The sequence below is a fragment of the Bos taurus genome, chromosome 11 (assembly GCF_002263795.3).
Source record: "Bos taurus isolate L1 Dominette 01449 registration number 42190680 breed Hereford chromosome 11, ARS-UCD2.0, whole genome shotgun sequence".
NCBI classification, from domain to species: Eukaryota; Metazoa; Chordata; class Mammalia; order Artiodactyla; family Bovidae; genus Bos; species Bos taurus.
In genome coordinates this window covers 2,697,890-2,721,482 of record NC_037338.1, presented here as the reverse complement: position 1 = coordinate 2,721,482, position 23,593 = coordinate 2,697,890, and the positions used below count along the sequence as shown (strand labels likewise).

The 23,593-nt window shown below is 46.0% G+C and overlaps 1 protein-coding gene and 1 long non-coding RNA gene across 5 annotated transcripts in view; one reads left to right on the top strand and one right to left on the bottom strand.

The window, feature by feature from the left end:
* Positions 1-1,459: 1,459 nt before the first annotated feature.
* LOC112448735 (uncharacterized) lies at positions 1,460-21,770 on the bottom strand. Its single transcript, XR_003037075.2, has 3 exons — positions 21,656-21,770; positions 4,940-5,069; positions 1,460-1,659 (listed from the first exon to the last, which is right to left on the bottom strand). It is a non-coding gene; the product is annotated as an uncharacterized lncRNA (long non-coding RNA).
* Positions 17,384-23,593, top strand: part of LMAN2L (lectin, mannose binding 2 like) — an 18,942-nt gene continuing 12,732 nt past the window's right edge. Inside the window, exons 1-4 of one of the 4 annotated variants that reach the window (XM_005212348.5) lie at positions 17,384-17,594; positions 18,772-18,890; positions 21,770-21,887; positions 22,670-22,752. In XM_005212348.5, the coding sequence (XP_005212405.2) occupies positions 17,408-17,594; positions 18,772-18,890; positions 21,770-21,887; positions 22,670-22,752 (507 nt within the window). In that variant the 5' untranslated portion in view covers positions 17,384-17,407. 4 annotated transcript variants of the gene reach the window in all.

The window sequence follows — 23,593 nt, the reverse complement described above, 5'->3', positions numbered from 1 at the left end:
CACCTTCCAATACAGGGAATGTCGGTTCGATCCCTGGTCCAGGGACAAAGATCTCACATGCCGCAGGGCACCTAAGCCCGCAAAGCAACCAGAGAAGCCGGGTGCACTGCAGGGAACAGAGACCTGACGCAGCCAAATCGATAAATAAAAAGCAAAAGATGCTAACAGAGCACCGCTTCACTAAGCTTGTAGGAACAGCTGCCCTAGGCATGGAACAGGACAGGACAACTCTGAATGCTCTTTGACTATGTAGCTGTTATTGTTATTGTTGTTGTTATTGTCTGCCCTTCCGGGACCAAACTCCTAACCCTAGATTGTGGTGACTGACCAGCTGGGACAGCTGCGTGTGGAAACGAGCTGAGAGGCACGGCGCCAGGCCTAACCCTGAAATGACTGCTTCCTGGCCAGCCCTCCTCAGTGTCAGTCAGCAACTATGAATTGAGTGCCAAGCACTCAGGGTGTGGGGGGAAGACCAACCGCAGCTGCCGCTCCTGTTAGGGGGGAAGGAGAAAGACAGACAAACATCCTTATAATAATCACAGAGGCGTGCTGATGAGAGGATCAGGTACCAGGTTGAGCACTGGGTCTTGAAGCAAGGATTTTGCTGGCCCTGGAGACACAGAAATCCGTTTCACTGTCTCTCTGCACAAACACTGGTGTTTATTTTTATAATGGTGTACTGTTTGCCAGTAAAAGCAACAATCAATAGCAGCCGGAAAGAGACTAAACAGAGAGGAACAATCATATAGTGTTTAGGAAGGTGGCAGAAGGCTGACTCAAATAAGCCCTGTTAGCAGGGGTAGTGAGTGTGGCATCCCAGGCCAGCCTAAAGCAATCCTTTGCAGGGAGGTCCCTCACTTCATATTTCACAGGGAGCGCCCAGCTTGCCAGTTATTCAGAAAACAGGACCCTCAGGTGGGCACTGGCCAACACAGAACACAAGCAGAACCTTTGACCAGCTGTTTCCACCTACCTCCTCCAACCAGCATGTGCCATTGCCTGGGAACAAGTGCAGTCTCAAGGGATCTTCTGCCCTCATATCTTTCCAGCCAGTTTTAGGACCAGCACCTTCCCCCAGGGTCCTCAGAGACTCCCATCCTATTATCAACCATTTGGCTGTATTTATTTTGCCCTTTTCAGATGTCTGTACTCAGAAGTGTTCTATGCATGGACTGAGCCCAATGACAGAAACCAGCAAAGAGAAGGAAGAACAAACAGAAGCTTTCGAGATACTTAGGTTAAAAATGCAAGGGGTGGGTCTTCCTTGGTGGCTTAGTGGTAAAGAATCTACCTGTTAATACGGGAGGTGCTGCTTCGATCCCTGGGTCACGAAGAGCCCCTGGAGAAGGCAATGGCAACCCACTCCAGTATTCTTGCCTGAGAAATCCTTTCATGGACAGAGGAGCCTGGCAGGCTACAGTCCATGGGGTCGCAAAAGAGTCAGACGTGACTTAGCGACTAAACCACCACAGTTCATTTAATTATACCCATCCATGCTCTTATTCACACCAGTGATTAAGTGAATACAGCTGATCCAATGAAGTCAAGAAATGAAATTCCCCTTTCTGTGCTACCCCAGCAGGGGTCCATACAGCCTTGCTCTGGGTTCCCAGTGTAACTTAAAGGGAAACTTTTGCAATATCCAAAATCCTTGATGTCCTGCAAATGAAGGAAGAGAAGGAATCTGTTATTAAATAGTTTATACGGTCTTAAAAGAGAGAGAGAGAAAGAAGAAAGACAGAATAAAGAAATTCCTCTTCACCCTCCCAAGGCCTTCAACCTGCAGGGAAGACAAGACTCGTTGTTGTACAGTCACTAAGTTGTGTCCAACTGCGACCCCGTGGACTGCAGCACACCAGGCTTCCCTGTCCTTCACCATCTCCCAGAGTTTGCTCAAACTCATGACCATTAAGTTGATGATGCCATCCAACCATCTCACCCTCTGTCGCCCTCTTCTCCTCCTGCCTTCAGTCTTTCCCAGCATCAGCATCTTTTGCAATAATTCAGTTCTTCGAATCAGGTGGCCAAAGTATTGGATCTTCAGCTTTATCATCTGTCCTTCTAATGAATATTCAAGGTTGATTTCCTTTAGAATTGATTGGTTTCATCTCCTTGCTGTCTGAGGGACTCCCAAGAAAAAGTCAAATGCAATATAACCCAGAAAATGTCAGAAGAGGTATTTGAGGCCCAGACTGGAGTCCATGTTCATTCTCTGCCTGGCTTGGGTCCCTGGTTAAGGCATTTAACTTTGCCTCATCTGCAGAGTTCCCGCAGCATGGTGAGGACCACGTGGAGATGGAGGTGTTTTAATGTACAGAGCAGGAGGCCTGGGCCATGTCTGGCTCCTGTGAACCGGCTGTGAGAATGGCAGAGGGACCTGCAAATGAGAATCCTCCTCCTTTGGGGGGCAGACCTGTTCCTCTACCTGGGGCAGAAGACTTTACTCACCTGAGTTTCCTCCATTTGCAAGAAAGGAGTTTAGAGAGGATCCTTCTCTGAGGGGTCCTGATACCTGACCCCCGCAAGCCTCCCAAAGCACTCCATTCTTTATTAATTTATTATTATTATTATTTATTTGACTGAGCCGGGTCTTAGTTGTGGCATTCGGGATCTTAATTAATTAATCTTAATAGTGGCATGCAGAATCTAGTTCCCAGACCAGGAATCAAACCTGGGCTCCCTGCATTGGGATCGGGGCGTCTTAGCCGCTGGACTGCCAGGGAAGTCCCCCTAAGCACTCTATTCTTGACATGGGCCTGAAGAGTTCTTTCCCGGCCCTATGGCAGCATGTCTACAGCTCCTGTGTGTGTGATTTTTTTTTAATATATATATTTTTCTTAATATATATATATTTTATTGAAGTACAGTTAACTTACAATGTTTCAGGTACACAACAAGGTGACTTGGATATATATATACACATATATTATTTTCAGACTATTTTCCATTAGGTTATCACAAGATATTGCCTATAGTTCCCTGTGCTATATAGTAAACTTTTGTTCTTTTTGCATATCTGTTTTTTAAATTAGAAATCTAGCATTCTATTCATACTAAGTCAAATAAGTAGAATGAAAACGCCATTAATATTTTAGGCAAAAGTTCATAAGTTTTCTAATATATATATATATTATACATAGTATTTATATGTACTTGCATGCCAGGTGCTTCAGTTGTGTCTGACTCTTTGCAACCCCATGGACTGTAGCCTGCAAGGCTTATCTGTCCATGGAATTCTCCAGGCAAGAATACTTGAATACAAGAATGGGTTGCCATGCCCTCCTCCAGCGGATCTTCCTGACCTAGGGGTTGAACCAAAGTCTCTTATGTCTCCAGCACTGGCAGGCAGGTTCTTTACCACTAGTGCCACCTGGGAAGCCCTTACTATTTATATTATAGGTATACATAAGTTTTGGAGAAGGAAATGGCAACCCACTCCAGTGTTCTTGCCTGGAGAATCCCAGGGACGAGGGAGCCTGGTGGGCTGCCGTCTACAGGGTCGCACAGAGTCGGACACGACTGAAGCGACTTAGCAGCAGCATACAAAAGTTTCTCTACTACACTTGATAAAGGTTTGAAAAAGAACATCAAAAAAAAGAAGAGATGGAGAAATTGAAAAACATAAACTAAATGAAACAGGAGCACTAGCATGCCTACAGCTCCCGCGGTTGAGTCCACTCCTTTCTGGTCCTGTGCAGGGAGACAACCTTAAAGGTTTACTGCCCTTTCTATACCTAGCATTGTGCTGACACTGAGGATCCTTGATGAACGAGGTCTTGAATCCGTGACCTGGGGTCTCCTGCCCCTACTCCCTAGGCTGGGATCCTCCCAGGCTGGTTTCTTAGCCCTTTTCAACCTCTGGGTCTACACAATGGGGAGCTGCGGGCAGAACAGCTGCCCGTCTGCTGGTGGAACTCAGAGCCTGAGGCCTGCTGCAGCCCCCACACTGGACAGAGTCCTCAGGGATGCTGTGGGCCTGGGGTATGAGAGCCTGGATAGAAGCAGAGTGAGACACAGGCCATCCTCAATACATGCTGTGAGGACTTCCCTAGTGGTCCAGCGGTTAAGGATCTGCCTTCTAATGCAAGGGACGCAGGTTTGATTCCTGGTTGGGGAACTAAGATCCAACATGCCACAGAGCAACTAAGCTCTCACACCACAACTATAGAGAAGCCTGCACACTACAACAAAGATCCTGCATGTTGCAGCTAAGACCCAATATGGCCAAAAATAAATAAATTAACATTTTAAAAAATACATGCCATGGCCTGTTCACCACTGTCTCCAAGTCTACAGTAACTCTGAGCATTGCAAGATAGATCTGTGCTATTTAACTGTTTCAGAAGGGAAGGGGCAGTTGTCCCTCTGAGGGATGAAGCAAGCATGGAGTTAGCTGGATGCTGCTCTTTTCTGGGGCGAGGCACGACTAGGGGCATGTGGAATCTTAGTTCCCTGACCAGGGATTGAACCCATGCTCCCCGGCACTGGAAGCACAGAATCCTAACCACTGGACTGCCCCGGAAGTCCCTGGATGCTGCCTTGACTCGCATCCCAACTCAGGTCATCCCAGGGAGTGGGGACATGGGGACCCCATGTGTGAGAAAGACTCTTCATGGAGCCAGAGAAGTGGATGAAAACATCAGGTCAGCGGATCCAGGCCCATAAAAGGATGTGCCTGACAGGCAGTCAAATGCCAGAGTGGCAAGAGGGAGGAGCGTTTGTATGCATTGGGTAAGCTTCCTATTGCCATAGGACAGGTTGTTCTCCTTTGGGACAGGCCCACGAGAGGTAGGATGCCCCACTATGGGGATTCAGGCAGAGCTCTGGAGGCCCAACTCTCGGGTTGGCTTGTCCACAGATTGCTTGCATGACCTAGGACTCTGGGACATCCTTGAGTGCCTAGTGAGAGGAAGTCTGGCCCATGGTGAGAGCGCAATACCTGATCAGTAACCATGACGACAATGGGAAAGAGGTAGCCAGGATTTTCAGAGGACGTGCAGATGTCCTTAGCTCCCCTATGTCTCCCCATCCAACTCCAGCCAGTCTTCTTGTCCTTTCCCTTCCCTTTCCTGCAGAGGGAGAAAATCAGTTGAGGATGAGCGGAAGATCACTGAGGCCTGAACAAGACCACATGGGGCCCCTGTGGGCCTCCGTGGGAAAGGAAGCAGGGAGGCTGGTGGAGTGCAAGTGCAGGGAGCGTCACCCAAAGGGCTCAGGCTGGTGGGAGGGAGAGAAGGCTTTCAATTGGGATCCTGATCAGATAGACCTAACACCGTGCAAGCTCAGGCTTGGGGAGCCCCTGCTAACCCAGGGTCCCCTTGAGAACCTCAGGCAGCGCTGTGTGTGAGGGTGGCCCTCAGGCCCAGGCCTCTGCCCCCATCCCTCTCCCCTGCTTCCCTCCCCCTCAGAAGTACTGGGACACCTTCTGTCCACAGGACTGGCAACCCTAGCAAGCTTTCCCTTCTGCCTCCCAAAACACTAAGACTGCCCCCCTTTTGTTGATGTGGATCATTTTTTTAAAGTCTTTATTCGATTTGTTACACTATTTCTTCTGTTTTATGCTTTTTTGGCAGAGAGCCATGTGGGATCTCAGGCCCCAGACCAGGGGTTGATCCCACCCCCCCACCCACCCCCGCACTGGAAGGGGAAGTCTTAACCACTGGACTACCAGTCCCAAGACCCTTTACTATTTTAACAAAGTAATGGAGAAGGCAATGGCACCCCACTCCAGTACTCTTGCCTGGAGAATCCCATGGACAGGGGAGCCTGGAGGGCTGCAGTCCATGGGGTCGCTGAGGGTCGGACACGACTGAGTGACTTCACTTTCACTTTTCACTTTCATGCATTGGAGAAGGAAATGGCAACCCACTCCAGCGTTCTTGCCTGGAGGATCCCAGGAACGGCGGAGCCTGGTGGGCTGCTGTCTATGGGGTCGCACAGAGTCGGACACGACTGAAGTGACTTAGCAGCAGCAATGGCTCATCACTAGAGAAAAACTAGGAAGAGCAAGATAACAAACCCTGAGTATTTACAGACTTAAGAGCGGTTTTCAGAGTCATTGTCCCTAGTCTCTGACTCTTTCTTGGAGGGAATGTCATGGGCTTTGAACCTCACCAGCTGGTAAACTGGTGCAAAGTGCTTGGCCTCTTACGGCATTGGTTTCTCCACTTTAAAGATGAAGATCATAATAACATTTTACTGATTTCCAATAACTCTTTTGTAGACTGAAGACCTGCTTAAACTGATGATAATAATGATCAAAATGTTGACCATGATGTCTATCCAGAATAAGAATTCATATAGCTAAAAGAGGAAAATTTAAAAAAAAAGATGAACAAGAAACTTTTCTTGATATATTAAAAGGACCAAATAGGTCCAAGTTTGAAAGTTTTGCTCTGGAAACTTGCCTTGTGGTCCAGTGGCTGAGACTGAGCTCCCAATTCAGGGGGCCTTCAGTTTGATCCCTGATCAAGGAACTAGGTCCCACACTCCGTAACTAAAGATCCTGCATGAAGATCCCATACAGCCAAATAAATAAATGAAAAAAAAATTTTTTTTAAGCACTGCTCTGTAAACCTTGGTTTCTTTCCCTTTACCCAGGCTAGGACTTTCATATTACTGTACCCTTCATTCATTTCTCCATTTGTGTATTTTTTATATTTTTACTAGGCTTATAAAATGAGTTATATATGTTCATTGAAATAAATTCAAATAGCACAGGGAGTATAAAGTAAAACATGAAAGTCCCCCTCACCCCCTTTCCACTGCCCAGGGGCTGTCTTTCTGCAAAGTATTCCGCCACTCTCTGCCCTCTTCATTTTCATCTCTCGCCTACTCTGGACTGGAGATCAATTCCCACTGGGCTGAGAACACTTCAAGGGCAAAAACTATGTCATAGTCATCTCTGTATCCAGAATATTCAGCATTCCATATGTGTTTGTAGAATGAATTGGATTTTCCTTAAAAAGAGGATGGGAAAAACACCGTTGGGGGAAAAGGATGGGAAATGAGAGGAAAGCATTTAGCCAGTAGCTTTATGTATAAAATTGTAACTGAGAAAACTGTTTCATATTTGCCCCCTTGATATCATTTCTCCTCTACTCTATTTCTTAAAAAAAAAAAAAAAATCTGATCTTGATCCAACTAAATTGATGTCTTGACAGATTCACAACTTGAAAAACACTAGTCTCAGGCACTGCTCCTGAGCAGCCACTGGAATTCCCTTCGGGAGTGCCTATGAGGAGGGTGAGAGTTAGAAGACTCTCTTTGTAAATGGCCCTCACACCCACAGTGCGTGCCATAATCCACACGTGGCAATAAATCAGCCCAGCAGATCAGTGAGCCAAGTTCCTGATTCCCGAATCTTATTGGCTCCCAGCCTGACCCAGAAAGGAGAGGGCCGTTCAGATATTTATTCCCAAGAGCTCAAACAACTTCCAAGTCACCAAACACCCGTGGGCCTTCGGCAACCGGCTCATCTAGCAGGCCTCAGGGTCTTTATCTTTAACCTGAGGGAACCAGATCAGATACTTAGGTTCTATTCTAATTTAAAGCCTTTGATCTTGGATTCTTCCTGGGTAACCAAGGGAGGAAGGTAAAGGCCAGACCAGCAAGATTAGAGGTAGTAGTGGGCCTCTGTTCTGGTCTGCTCAGCTTCCTTCCCCTTCTCCTGGAAACGGCACCTCCCTTTTTCTCCAGGGCTTTCCTGATAGCTCAGAGGGTAAAGAATATGTCCGCAATGTAGAAGGCCAGGCTTCCTGATCCCTGGGTCAGGAAGATCCCCTGGAGAAGGGAATGACTACCCACTCCAGTGTTCTTGCCTGGAGAATTCCATGGACAGAGGACCCTGGCAGGCTATAGTCCATGGGGTCACAAAGAGTCAGACACAACTGAGCAACTAACACTTTTATACTTTTCCTCTGGGAACCTGCCCCACCAGCATTTTCATGGTTTCTAGTGGAGGTGGGCAACTGACCAGGCCTGAACGAAAGTACCCTAGGCCAAACAGTTGACCTAGGGTGGGCAGGACACCAGGAAGGGCCAACTAGGAGTCTGGCCTAGGTTTTTATATATAGCAGAAAAATGAAAGTGTTAGCCACTCAGTCGTGTCCAACTCTGTGGGGTCCCATGGATTGTAGCCTCCAGGCTCCTCTATCCATGGAATTCTCCAGGCAAGAATACTGGAGTGGGTTGCCATGCCCTCCTCCAGGGGATCTTCCCCAACCAGGGATTGAAACCCAGGTCTCCTGAATTGGCAGGCGGATTCTTTACTGCTAAGCCACCAGTGAAGCCTAGGAGGAAACTGCTATTGCAATTCAAATGTGAAGGGACAGGCTATTAACAAAAAAAAGCTCCCATCTAGTGAGTACTAAGTGCCAGGCACTGCCCTTTGAACTCCTTTCCTCATTTAAATATTTATAGCAGTTTCATGAATAGGGTTATTATTATTATTCTCCTTTTACAGATAGAAAAATCAGGTCCCAAAGAGGAAAAATAACTTGCCCAAGGTCCTACAGCTAGGCAAGGTCAACAGAGCCATGTCCCAAAACTGAAACATGTCTACTGCTGATGCTTTCCAAGCTGTCATTTTCACTGAGAAGTGTTGAAACCAAAGGGCATACGTCTTCATGACAGAAAACAGAAATCTTCAGTATAAAACAGACATACATGTGTGCAAAGATGCTTAGTCGTGTCTGACTCTTTGCGACCCTATGGCTGTCGCCCGCCAGGCTCCTCTGTCCATGGGATTCTCCAGGCAAGAAGACTGGAGTGGGTTGCCGTGTCCTCCTCCAGGGGATCTTCCCCACCCAGGGACTGAAGCTGCATCTCTTATATCTCCTGCATTGGCAGGTGAGTTCTTTACCACTAGTACAAGCTGGGAAGCCCAGACATGCATGTGTATGGTTGTGTAAAGAAAGTCTACGTGGAATACAATTTAAAGAAATAGAGCCATATTTTTATAACTGGGCTTCTTGTACATTAATCTTCAGGTTTTGTCCATTACTGTTTAGTCTAACCTTGACTTCTTGGCTTCCTCCCAGAGCCAACAAACCTCTATATGACTTTGGAAATGGCCATTATCAGACTGACTTAGAACTTCGAACCAGGTTGATTTCCAAAGGCAAAGGACAGCTTCCCTAGACCCCATGGCTCCCAGTCACCCTGAAGAGCCTGCCATTGTTGTGATGGGCTCTGAATTCTCTGTACAGAATGAGAATGTCCAACCTCATCCACCTCCTCCCATGGCTTCTCTCGTAGCTGTAGCTCAGCTGTACCTAAGCACTTCCCCACTCATCCAACTCCTGGAGAGGTCAGGGCTCCTCCATCCATCCATCTTCCACAGGAAGGAGAATGAGGAAAATTATACCCAACAAAGACTTTACTTGGCTGTTTGACCTTCAAAGCTACGTGTTTTAGTTGCTCAGTTGTGTCCAACTCTTTGTGGCCCCATGGACTGTATGTAGCCCACCAGGCTCCTCTCCATGGGATTCTTCAGAAAGGAAAACAGGAGTGGGTTGCCATTCCCTTCTCCAGGGGATCTCCCCAACCCAGGGATCGAACGCTGGTCTTCTGCATTATAGGCAGATTCTTCACCATCTGCGGTACCAGAGAAGTCCTATAAAACTATAGATTATTGTAATTAGAAACCCCAGTGATAAAATTTGCACATTACACAACTTCCACTCTTCACCCCAGATCCCTGAGCAATATCCTCACATAAGCCAGTGGTTTCCACTTCATTTAGAAAGCAACTCTGACAGAGGTACTTTCTTCCAAAGGGACCAGAACACAGTCCAGAACACTGCGGACAAGCCATAACAAAGCCTTCGAAACAATAGTAATTTCTGTTCTTAAGGCACTCTTTAGAGTCAGCAAGGTGCTTGTGCATCTTTTATGCATTCTTTAGTTTAATGCAGTCAGCAATCCAGCGTGGTAACTTCCATCACACCCAATTTACAGATAATGAATTTGAGGCTCAGCGAGATTATATAATTTGCCCAAGGTCATACAGTGCAGCTGGGTTTCAAAAGGGCAGAGGTTTTCATTCCAACTCAAATATGCCAGGGTTCTCCTCCCTCCCCCACCCCCAGCCTGCAATTCTTGATGACACTTATGTCCCAACTCTGTGACAAACAGGCCTCGGGATGCCGAGAGGCCATCCCTAATCTGTAGGTGTTCTACCACTTCATTGAGTCATTGCAGATCTGAGTTCTGGTCCTTAGGACACTGACTTTTATTAATTCACTGATGAGTTAATAGATTGGGGAGGGTAGGCCACACTAATTACACATATAACTAAGTGGTCAACCCAAATATGAATTTCTTTTTTTAAATTACTGTATTCTTGGCTGTGCTGGATCTTCACTGCTGCTTGTGGACTGTCTTTAGTTGTGCCAAGTTGGGGCTTCTCTTTGATTTTGTGCACAGGCTTCTCATTGTGCTGGCTGCTCTCACTGGGAAGCACAGGCTCTAGGCATGTGGGCTTCCATAGTTAGTTGCAGTTCCCGGGCTCTAGAGCACAGGCTCAGTCATTGTGGGGCATGGGCTTAGCTGCTCCTAGGCATATGGGATCTTCCTGGATGAGGGATCAAACTCTTATTCTGCATTAACAGGCAGATTCTTTACCACTGAGCCACCAGAGAAGCTCCCAAATATAAATTTCTTAACTAATATACTAATATTTACAATGTAATAATATACTAATACTAATTTCTTAATATGTGTGTCTGTGTTCAATCATGTCCAACTCTTTGTGACCCCATAGACTGTAGTCCACCAGCTTCTTCTGTCCGTGGAATTTTCCAGGTAAGAATACCGGAGCAGGTTGCCATTTCCTCCTCCAGGGGATCTTCCTGACCCAAGGACTCAAACCCACTTCTCTTGTGTCTCCTGCATTGGCAGGTAGATTCTTTCTCACTGTATCAGCTGGGAAGCTCAATTTCTTAATATACTGAGAAATTAAACTGCTAAGAGTCTGTAAAACAATTGTGCTTCAAATAAAAAATTTTTTTAAACTGCTAAAAGGGTTAGAGTGTTCAGTGGGAAATCCTCATGAATATATTAGTAAAATAGACTTGATTTGAATATCTAACACAGGACATTTGGAAATAGCCTCTCCCTTGGACAGAATTGATACACCCTGACATATTTTCATCCCTTGAGTCTTCTTTTTTCTAGATTATAGACTCTTTTCTTTTTAGTTATGACAACATTGTTTTGGATGGGTCACAATGATCTTTACAGATTATAGCTAATCACAGTCTTCATTTTCTGCAGAAATTTAGAAAACACCACACATACACACACACAAATGTGTACCCAGCACGTTTCCTGATCATCTCCAAAGGAGATTTTATAAAGCTTTTTATTATGGCAACTGTCAAACATCTGTAAAGCTAGAAATATCAATAGAGGGAATCCCCATATATTCATAACTCAGTTTCAATATTTATCAATATCCTGCTGCCTTTTTTTTTTTTTTCCAATCTATCCTACCCTAGCCCGAACACACACCATATTCCCTCAGGGTATTTTAAAGTAATTCTCCAAGCTAAGCTTCAACAGTACATGAACCAAGAACTTCCATATGGTCAAACTGGATTTAGAAAAGGAACCGGAGATCAAATTGCCAGCATCCACTGGATCATCGAAAAAGCAACAGAATTCCAGAAAACATCTACTTCTGCTTCATTGACTACACTAAAGCTTTTGACTGTGTGGATCACAACAAACTGTGGAAAATTCTTAAAAAGATGGGAATACCAAACCACCTTATCTGCCTCCTGAGAAACCTGTATGCAAGTCAAGAAGCAACAGTTAGAACTGGACATGGAACAACGTAGTCATAGTAGTAATGGTGTTACTTGCTCGGTCGTGTCTGACTCTTTGCGATTCCACGGACCATAGCCCGCCAGGCTCCTCTGTCCATGGGGTTCTCCAGGCAAGAATACTGGAGTGGACTGCCATTCCTTTCTCCAGAGGATCTTCCTGACCCAGGGATTCAACCAGGGTCTCCCGCACTGCAGGCAGATTCTTTACCATTTGAGCTACAGGGAAGACCCTATGGAACAACAGACTGGTTCTAAATTGGGAAAGGAGTACATTAAGGCTATATATTATCACCCTGCTTATTGAACTCATATGCAGAGTACATCATTCGAAATGCCAGGCTGGATGAAGCACAAGCTGGAATCAAGATTGCTGGGAGAAATATCAATAACCTCAGATATGCAGATGACACCACCCTTTGCTTTCTTGGCAGGAAGCAAAGAAGAATGAAAGAGTCTCTTGATGAAAGTGAAAGAAGAGAGTGAAAAAACTGGCTTAAAACTCAACATTCAGAAAACTAATATCATGGCATCTGGTCCCATCACTTTATGGCAAATAGATGGGGAAACAATGGAAATAGTGAGAGACTTTATTTGGGGGGGCTCCAAAATTACTGCAGATGGTGACTGTAGCCATGAAATTAAAAGACACTTGCTCCTTGGAAGAAAAGCTATGACCAACCTAGACAGCATATTAAAAAACAGAGACATTATTTTGCCAATAAAGGCCAGTATAGTCAAAGCTATGGTTTTTCCAGTAGTTTTGTATGGATGTGAGAGTTGGACCATAAAGAAAGAATTGATGCTTTTGAACTGTTGGGTTGGAGAAGACTCTTGAGAGTCCCTTGGATTGCAAGGAGATCAAACCAGTCAATCCTAAAGGAAATCAGTCCTGAATATTCATTGGCAGGACTGATGCTAAAGCTGAAGCTCCAATACTTTGGCCACCTGATGAGAAGAGCCAACTCGTTGGAAAAGACCCTGATGGTGGGAAAGATTGAAGGAAGGGAGAAGGGGACAACAGAGGATGAGATGGTTGGATGGTATCACCAACTCAATGGACATGAGTCTGAGCAAGCTCTGGGAGATGGTGAAGGACAGGGAAGCCTGGCGTGCTGCAGTCCGGGGTTGCAAATAGTCAGACAGAACTGAGCGACTGAACAATAACTGATTCTTATCTCTAAATTCAGGTGCAGTAAGCTGCTTGAAATTTACTCTGTTAACTGAGAACAAATGTCCTCATCTGAAAGTGGAGCAGTGGCTGCCTTGCCCACCACATCAAGTCCTTGTGATGTTAAAATGAGAGACTGGAGAGGGATGTGGGTCTGGAAATTGGCTCGGGGCAGATTCTCTGGGGAGTGATTTTTGAAACCATATCCCTGGGCCCTACCCCAGACTTATGAATCAGGTGTCCGGGAGTGAGTCTCAGGCAACTGTACGTGGCAAAAGCACTCCAGACTATTTAAAATTGTGACTTGTTGGGAAGTCAGAATTTATGTGTTGCCACTGGTTAATGTTCAAGCTTCTGTCCCTTTCTGTCCTCCAGAGTCTGCTGGGAATGTGGGGGGTGGAGCCAGGTCAGATGTAACTACAGGGCTAAAGATGAGCCCAACCTGGATTTCTGAGGGTCAAGGGATGGTCTTGATCCTGGAAGAATAGAAGGCCTGATGTTAAACCTTGCTCTGTGTCCTAGACTTGGGTGAGATTTAAATGGAATATCAAGGTTTAGAACTGAAGGGTCGTACTAACACAATATTGTGAATCAACTATGCTTTAATTTAAAGAAAAAAAAGAACTGAAGGATGGGAGAGAGAAGAAAGGATGGGGCCAAGCTTCCACCTGGAGCCTCTTTCATGGAGTAGGGGAGCATCAGGCTTTCAGGTGCTCCTGAGTGGAGGTACCTGTCTGATTTTGAAGACAGGAAGCTAGGAATTATCCAGAACTCCAGAATGCACAGTTCACTTTGTACATCAATGCCCCCTCCCTGGAGATGTGCAACCCCAGCTCATGATTCCGTGGAGTAAAGAGGAATATTAGACAGCTGAAAGGGTGGTAAAGAATCTGCCTGCCAATGCAGGAGACACAAGAAACGTGGGTTTGATCCCTGAGTTGGGAAGATCCCCTGGAGAAGGAAGTGACAAACTTCTCCAGTATTCTTGCCTGGGTATTCTTGCCTGGGAAATCCCATGAACAGAGGAGCCTGGCAGGCTGCAGTCCATAGGGTCACAAAGAATTGGATGTGACTGAAGTGACTTAGCACAAAAGGTGGCGGTAGGTCAAGACCTGACCCAGCTTTCAGAAGTTGCGTGCGTGTGTGTAGGGCCATGCTGGAGGGGGACATGGCTTTTTCTCTTTCCCTCCACCTCCCCTCCACACCTGGACATGTTGAACTCCGTCTGAACCCTGTAATTCTGGAAAGCAGCTACAGTCAAGAAATGCCTTCCCTGTTTTTGTGTCCCCTCCACACCCCATTTTGAGTTCTGAAAATGACTAACCTTAAAGGAGGTTAGTTACAGAATATTCTGTTATAGAATATTCCAAGATAAGACTCACTTCCACACTTCCTCGCTGACTCAGATAAGATTCTCTCCAGCCCTCATCGTGCCGGCTCCTTGTTTACCTGCCCCTATAAAACCCCAGGTCTCCCTCTTTTCCTGTGATACATTCCTCACTAGTGAGCATTCTGCTTTTTGCAACAGTATGATTTATGCATTTTGTCTTTCACACCCTTCTTTTATTCCCTTTTTATTCATTGTAATGAATTTTATAATGAGAGATCTCCTGACATAATCTACAAAAAATCCAGCTGACAGGCTGCTCAACAATGTGAATGTACTTAATGCCTCTGAACCATATACTTAACGATGGTTAAAATGGAAAATCTTATTTTATGTCTATTTTACCACCATAAAAAAATTCCAGCTGACAGAGAAATACAATGGACATTGTTTTATTAAAAACAATTAGGATCCCTACTGTGTGCTGGGTGATGGGTTAAAGAGTCAGGAAGTGGGTGGGGCCTGGAATAGGAAATGAGTAAGATGTGTTCCCTGTGGTCCGAGAGCACCCAGACTTGCTGGGGCAACAAACACATACTCTGCTAATTGAGCTCCGTAATTCAGGATGACACACTTCGTAATGGACACATGTAGATTGACTTGATGCAGGCTGAGCAGGGCCTTGAATGTTACACTAGGGAGTTTGAATTTTAACTCCTGGTAATTGGAGGCATGAGTGATTTTAAAGCCAGGATGTGACACAAATAGATTCATTCAATTCCTAAGGTTTTGTCACCCCGTCATCTGCTTTGTGTAAAGATCAATGGTTGTGACAACTCTAATTTTAAAAAGTTGATCCCGCATACAACAGGCTCCTATTCATGTGTTTGTGCGCTCAACTGCTTCAGTCACATCTGAATCTTTTCGATACCATGACTATAGCCTGCCCGGCTTCTCTGTCCATGGGATTATCTTGGCAAGAATACTGAAAAGTGAAGTGAAAGTGAAAGTTGCTCAGTTGTGTCTGACTCTTTGCGACCCCATGGACTATACAGTCCATGAAATTCTTTACCACTGAGCCTCCTAGGAAGCCCTCATAGTCATGTATCTCCTATTAAATATATTTATGCTCAAGAAAGAAAAATTTAATTTTAATTAAGTCTATCAGGAAGACAAGCAAATGCTGTGTAAGAAATGTTCTTGGAACATTGAAAGCTCAGAGTGCCTGAGAGAGTCAGGGAAGGCTTTCAGAGGAAGTGGATTAGGGAAAAGAAGAGGGAACAGGGAAACTGGAGCATATAGATGAAGGACCGGGGCTGTGGGTCAGATGGCAGAGGGCTTTGTGTGCTAAGTTGAGGGGCCCTCTTCCTCACAGGTGATGGTGAACCCTCATTTGTGTGTGTGCTCAGTTGGGTTCAGCTCTTTTCGACCCCATGAACTGTAGCCTGCCAAGCTCCTAATGTCCGTGAAATTTTTCAGGGAAGAATGCTGGAGTGAGTTGCAATTTTCCTCCTCCAGGGGAACTTACCAACCCAGGAATTGAACTTGCATCTATCTCTTGCATCTCCTGCATTGGCAGGCAGATTCTTTATCACTAGCGCCACCTGGGAACCATCATGGGCTCTGTTAATAAGGATGATTCTTGGACCGCAGGGAGATCAAACCAGTCAGCCCTAAAGGAAATCCACTGAATATTCATGGGAAGGACTGATGCTGAAGCAGAAGCTTCAGCACTTTGGCCACCTGATGTGAAGAGCCCACTCATTGAAAAAGCCCCTCATGCTGGGAAAGATTGAAGACAAAAGGAGAAGAAGGTGGCAGAGGATGAGATGGTGAGATAGCATTGCTGACTCACTAGACATGAGTTTGAGCAAACTCTGGGAGGCAGTGAAGGACAGGGAAGCCTGGCGTGCTGCAGTCCATGGGGTCGCAAAGAGTGGGACAAGACTTAGGGACTAAACAGAAGCAGTGCTTACAACATGCCAGACGCTACTCTAATAGCTTTATCGATACGGACTGGCTTAACCCTGACACTCAGGAAAGAGCATGGCTACATGCTTTAGATCACTTGGATGGCCATGTTGATGATGGTGGCCAGAACAACAGTTGGGACACTTGTTGCTGCTGTTCAGCAGAAAGACAAAGGGAGGGATGGAAAGGCTGTGGTGGCTCTGAGAAATAATTAAGACTAAAACCATCAGTTATTTATTGGTTGGGTAATGGAATTGGTGAGGAAGAGAATGGAAGCTGGGATGAATCTCAGTTTTTTGGCTTCAGGGCTGGAGATGTGATTATACTAACAGGTAAAGGATTGATTACTCTGTTTCCTTTCTCAGAGGACCTGCTGAAGTCCCCCAGAGCCCCCTACTCTCTCACAGATTATTTAGAAGTGAGTTTACTTTCCAAACATATGGCGATTTCTCAGAAATCTTTCTGTTACAGATTTCTAGTATAATACCGTTATGATAGGAGAATATCCTTTGTGTGATTTCAATTCTTTTAAATTTGTGGAGGTTTGGAGTCTTTTGGCTCAGATTATCTTGGTAAATGTTTCTTTTTCACAGAAGAGAATGTGTCTTCTGCCATTGTTGGCTGGTTTTATAAATGTCATCAGGTCAAGTTGTTTGATAAGTACTCTTCAAGCCTCTTATAAATTTGATAATTTTCCAGCTCCTTGAGTTGTAAATTTCTCTATTTCTCCTTTCAGTTTTATAGCCTCTTGATTGGTACCTCCGTACAGTCAGGAGTGAGTGAGTGAGTGAGTGAGTGGCAGTGAAGTTAGAAGGTTTGCGTGGGGACTAGAACACTTTATCTCCTTAAATTTACTCCAGAACGCAGACACAAAATGGAAATCACTATGTATGCCAGGAGGCCTAGTGGCACTCAGGATAAATGCAAAAACGTAAGGGAGTCCAGGCGGGTTGGCAAGGCAACTGGTACTCAAGCCAGCCAATCGGTGAAAGTCTCACCTGCGGGGGCGGGGATTATATGAGAGCCAATAGGACGTGAAGCAGATGGTCCCACGGACCAATGGCTTGGAGGACGGGGCGGGCTTTTAATGAAGGGAGGGCGGTGGGAAAGATGGCGGTGGCCCTGGGACCCTCTGGGTGGTGGCAGCGGTGGCGGCGGCGTTTGTCGGCACGGGAAGTTTCCAGGATGTTGCTCCTTCTCCTTTTGCTAGGGTCTGGGCAGGGGCCACGACAAGTCGGGGCGGGTCAAACGTTCGAGTACCTGAAACGGGAGCACTCGCTGTCGAAGCCCTACCAGGGTGAGGCGCCGGGAGCTAGGTGGTCGTGCACTGGGAGGGCTTCGGGACCCCAGCTTGTCCATAGAGGCGGGGGCGGCGAAGGGCTTCGTGACCCCGAGGAAGCTGGGGGCGGTGGGTGGGAGCCCCTGGGGACTCTCGCTGTGTTCGGGAGCCACGGATCCTAAGGGCAGGGGTCAGCTTTCTCTCCCCACCCCTCGGAATTAGTCCTGGAAGTTTCCAGCAGGTCGAAGCAGGGTTCTCGGATGCCACTAGCGCCGGGCGTGGATGAAGGGGATTTAGAGATGGACAGGTGGAATGTGGGCAGGGGAGAGAACTGCGAACGGTGGACCGTGATTGAGGGCCACTAGCAGTAAGCTGGGCTTCTGATGGAGCTGTGGATGTGCGAGAAATAAAGCATGAGGCAGAACTGGGGTAGAACTTGGCCGCACTGAGAAGATAAAATGCTGTTGTCAATTAAGACACCTGTTCTTCTCCAGTCCAGGAGCCCTACTGATAAAAGAGGCTGGTTAGCTTTGGTGTGTTTAGTGTACATAGGCCGCTAGGCACAACTCATCAACCAGCAGATTTACATGGTTAGCTGCAGAGAGGACCAAATCAGTGCAGATGGCTTAATTTGTTTCCCTACTGAAGGATATGGGGACAGCATACAAACAAAAACACAAAGCATAAGAGAATATACTCTGCTGCTAAAGGTGATTGCTTATTCACTTAGAGGATGTCTCCAGTGCCTTCTCCTTGCTAATACAGTGGGTAACAGACACAGAGTTCTCACTTGCAAGGGGCTGATAGTCTGAGGTAAGGGGGAAAGTAGCTTCTCCTTCAAAGAAAGAATGTGATTAAGCCCTAGAGCCCCAGAGAGTCAAGCTCTTTTTGGTATAACTGGGGACATTTTTTCTTTCACGGTGCTAAAGTTTACTCACATATAAAATGGGGAAGAATGAATCTGAGCATGGTTACTGTGGCGTGGATGAAGTGACAACTCTGATGTGCTCTAGGGTCTTCACCTGAGAAAGTCTTTGTGAAAAGAAGAAAGGTGGTAAAGAGTTAAGATTTAATGAGTGACAGGAGGTGGGACATGAAGGGGGAAGAAAGAGGACTCCAGCTTTCAGAGGGCCCATGGCGGTTTTCCAAATGGGTTGGGGTTGAAGAGAATGACTGATCTACTTCCTCCCCGTAGGTGTGGGCACAAGCAGTTCCTCTCTGTGGAATCTGATGGGCAATGCCATGGTGATGACCCAGTATATCCGCCTTACGCCGGATATGCAAAGTAAACAGGGTGCCCTGTGGAACCGGGTGGTAAGAGTCTTTCTCCCTCCTGTGTTGGTGACCCAGAAAAATGCTAAAAAAAGTTCAGTGGCATACTGACTTATTCTCAGTCCCCGCCCCCATATTCTGTCTTCTGTGAATATGAAGTATTTTCATTTGAGAGATTATGATGACGTTCATATTGAAATCAGATATTTAGGGAGATGATCTCTCTTCCCCTAATTATAGCAAATAATTGGTTTTGATTCAGTTTTCTGAAATGTCTTTAGTTCCTGATTGACCTGATAGTGTTACTTTGGAGGTTAATAAGTCAACTCACATTTAATTACTTTGCTTTATAAAATAAAAAACTACTCTTAAATTTATCCTGCACTTCATCCCAGTATCCCTGACCTCCTTCCCCCCCACCCCTTGTTATTTCCTTTTGAGTTGAATTTTAAATTTTATTTTCATGTAAAAGCCACTTTGAGCCCTTGGTCATTTTCTTTGTCCTTCCCTGGGCCTTTTCTAGCGACATTGTCTTCCTTGAGGTATGGCGGCAAGAAGTGAATGCAGTATTCCTGGTGTGGCTGCACTGTGATTTTGTACAAGTGTAAGATGATGCTTTCTTTTTGGTTTCCAGGGCTCTTTGCAAATCTTTTATGATCACTTTACTTTGGGGAGTGGCCTTGGCATTCTTCAATACTTTTGGGTGCTCAGAGGCTACGAACTTACTTTCCCATGGTTTTATCATTGGTTGTGGATAAGTGCACGTCAGAAAAAGGAACAGTTTCTTGTCCCTGCTCATTTTATGTGGCAGAGGCTTCTGAAGAAGCAGAGAGACAAGAAGTTTCTATGTGAGCTATTTGTACACTCTGGCCCCTTAACCCAGATTGCAGTGCTGAGCTCATTCTTGGACGGAATGTAGGGCAGTGTGCTTGGATAGAAGAGGTGGAGGGCTGGCGGCTGAAAGACTTGAGTTCTCAATCTGATGGTCTCACAGACCCTCTGTGAGCCCTGGCAGTTATTTATCCTCTCTCAGTTTTCAGTTTCTCCAACTGTCAAATGAGCTTCATCATATTGGTTCTACTTGCCCACCAGGGTTACTGTGAGAGTAAAATAAGGCAATAGACATGAACAAGCTTTGGGAAGTTAAGATGGTTACAGAAATGCGCTGTTGTTTGTTACATGTCTGTTACAAGAGTCACTGATACAGGTCTATGGATTATAAGTGATTTTGTCCAAGGCTTGATACTTTGCTGTTATCTTGCTGGCTGTCTCTTTGTAACCCTTTTATGTAGCAGTGATTCTAGTCTAGGATCTAGTTATCTTGCTCTTTTTCAGATTCTCTGTTACCTATATTTTTTGTTATCTGACTGTCAGAGTGAGCCTTAGCATTGTTTCTGAGTTATTTGAATAGGATGGATTTGTTTGAGCAGTAGTGCTCCAATTTGGCTGTCCTTAGGAGTCGGTGGCTGGGTCCCATCCCAGAGATGCTAATTTAATTAGAATGGGTACATCTTGGACACTTGGATTTTTAAAAGCTCCTTGGGTGAATCTGACATGCAGCAGATTTTGAGACCCATGGTTAGACATAACCCTGAGCAGGACTGTGTAACACTGCGCTACACGAGGCCAGTGGCAAGAGCAGCCGAGGCCTCTTGGCTCAGTGTCTTCCCAGAGGTGTAATACCCCACTGGCTATGGGGGCAGCTTCTGGCCACTGAATTTCACTCTTGCCCTGAAATCGAAATCAAATAGCAGAAAGATGAGAACCCAAGATGACAACTGGGGGCTTGGCTTATAAGAGGAGGGGAAGCTATTGGAGATTTCAGGGTTCTTCGGTGAACTCGGAAGTGTCCACACCCCTTTTATTTTGACTGTGTACTAATACTAGCACTTTAAGAGATTTCCCAGAAATTGAAAATGGAAGCTGCAAATAATTGTTGCTCAAGAGTCAGAGCAGTCTACTGGGTTTTTTTGTTTGTTTGTTTCTGAACAATCTACATGGAGGGCCTTTGCCTGAACTGGCCTATCTGCTCTTCCTTCCCCTCGTTTTTCACGGTGAAGCTTAACCAGGAGCCTCTCTAAACTAAATACCTACTCTAGTTTCTCTTTGAAAGTGTTCAACTATTTAGAACACTGAATTATCCACTTACTTCTGTCTCTACTTTTTTTTTTCTCCCAAGGTTTTGATACACAGTTCAAAAGAAAAACAGGAGTCTGTTTAGTGCCCACCTCCTTCTTGTTTTTCCACCAGAGGCTGTCTCTGTGGTGGGGCCGGGGGTGTCTCCTTTGGTGGATTTCTGCTCCTTGCCTGAGGGCCTGACACTGGTGGGGGCATAGCTTATCCCTTCTCGTGGGAACTCTGGGTTGCCCCTCAGCTTGGCATAGGGCCAAGTCTAGCTAATTAGAGTTGTTTGTAGTGGATGTTAATTATTCCTGGAGACCTTTGCCTGATGACTTAGGTTATCTTTTTCTTTTGTAATAAATGAGGCCTTGACCTTTCTTGAGATCCCAGCTTCTTAGAGTCTTTCTCTCAGAGGGGTGATCATAATTGCAGATGAGTATTAATTCAGCCACCTCTATCCTGGACACTGAGATCTTTTGCTGAGTGGGTATAGGATCACAGAAGTCTAACATGAAGTTCTCTCGTCTTTTCCAACCTTGGGATGCTATCCTGTTTCTGTTGGGAGATGGTGACGCTGATTGGGAGGTGTGTTCACTTATTATATTAAATACCGCATACAGATAAATGGCTCAATCTGTTTAATTTTACTACACAAACCCTTAGCAAGTCTTAAATTTTGGTTTTACCTCTTAGCCTCGCGTCCCCCGCGTTTGTGTTTTCCAAGTCTGTAGGCCGTGGATGAGGGCCCGAGGCCTGGTGTCTCAGGCTCCTCTTTGATTGCAGCGTCTCTTTCCCTTTAGCCGTGTTTCCTGAGAGACTGGGAGTTGCAGGTGCACTTCCGAATCCATGGGCAAGGGAAGAAGAACCTGCATGGGGATGGCTTGGCCATCTGGTACACGAAGGATCGGATGCAGCCAGGTACTGGGGCCCTGGGCTGCGCTTGTGGGGTGTGACAGGCCTGCTTTTTCACGTGCCCTCTTTGTGAGGCGGGCATGACTTCACAGTGCCAGCGGTTTTCCCTCTCCCTTGATGTTTGGATAAACACTGGCCTGTTTAGTCTCTAGAATGGGGTCTGAGTCCTAAAAACAGCTGACCTTGACTCATCCTGGGATGGTTTCTTGTTTATTGGTTACTTCCGCTTTCTCTTTGAAACTTCACGGCCCAGTTGGCTGAAGGAAACCACTGGCCCCCCCCAAATACTGACACTGGGCATACTGGTTTCTCCTGGGCCTGAGTAGAGACCTATCTCAGAACTCCTGAGTCAGGAGAAAGGAGAAGAGTTAGCTGTTTTTCCTTTTTGGTACGGGAGGCTCTGCTGCAAGTACATGACAAACTGAGCCTGATCTGACCTGATCTCTTCTGCAATTAGAAGCAGAAACTTGGGAATTCAGTTCACTCGGGGGCATAGTCATCAACAAGTGTTTGTGAAGCACAATTCTTCAGGCGCACCTTAGCAACCAGGTCAAATCAGGGAGCAGCTGGAGTGCTAAGCAAGGAGACGCTGGCCTTCTCTCTCTCCCCTTTAATGACAAACAACTGCAGGTGCTCACTGAATGCTCGTTACAGCTGTTTCCTCATCTTCAAGGGATGCCTGGGGGTCCTCTGAATCTCACTTTTTCCTCCATCACAGTGATGTGTTACTCCTTTATCTACTCTTGGCTTTGTTTCACTGTTGTTCATCGTCTGTTCTTTCTCTCTAGGGCCTGTGTTTGGAAACATGGACAAATTTGTGGGGCTGGGAGTATTTGTAGACACCTATCCCAATGAGGAGAAGCAGCAAGAGGTAATGGCCAGTGTCATAGCTTAGGTCAGCCACACTGAACTGACATCACAGCCCTTTGCCTTAGGAATGTTGTTCAGGAGGGAACACAGAAGAGGAAGTGAGGGGTTTGGTTCTCTTTTGTCTGTTGCACAGAGTTAATGTCTGTGTCAGTTTTTTTTTCCTAGAAGAGAGTCGTTCATGGTGCACAGTCTTGGGAGTGGTCCTCGTGATGAGGGCTTTTCAGTGTTAAACAGTGTTCTTTCTTGCGCACATTGGGAGTCGCTAGACTCAAGCATGTGTGGCCGGGTGGTGCTGTGGCTCCTAGGCCAGCACCAGAGCGAGCTGAACTGTGTGCCTCCACTCCCTTGACATCCTGTGTTGCTGCTGATCTCTCTTCTGCAGCTACTCCCTGTTCCCAGTATCCTTTTCTTCTTCTTCTCTTCCTCTAGGAAAGGCTGTAAAAAGATATTGATGAAATCTCAGCATTTTGTTGAAACCTGGTATAGGGTCCAGTCGACTTCCCTGGTAGCTCAGTGGTAAAGAACCTGCCTTCCACTGCAGGAGACACGGGTTCAATCCCTGGGTTGGAAAGACTACCCAGAAGAGGAAATGGCAACCCACTCCAGTATTCTTGCCTGGGTAATCACATGGACAGAGGAGCCTGGCGGGCTACAGTCACGCCAGCGGGGCACAAAAGAGTCAGAAATGACTTAGTGACAACAGCAACAGCAGTCTGGCTGTTAGCAGAAGCATCCTGCATTTCGTTAGCCGACCATAGGGTTCTCTAGTACTTGCTTATACTAGCAGCAGGGCTGTGTGCGCTCTCTGCCTGGGACTGCTGGCAAATGGTGGGAAAATGATT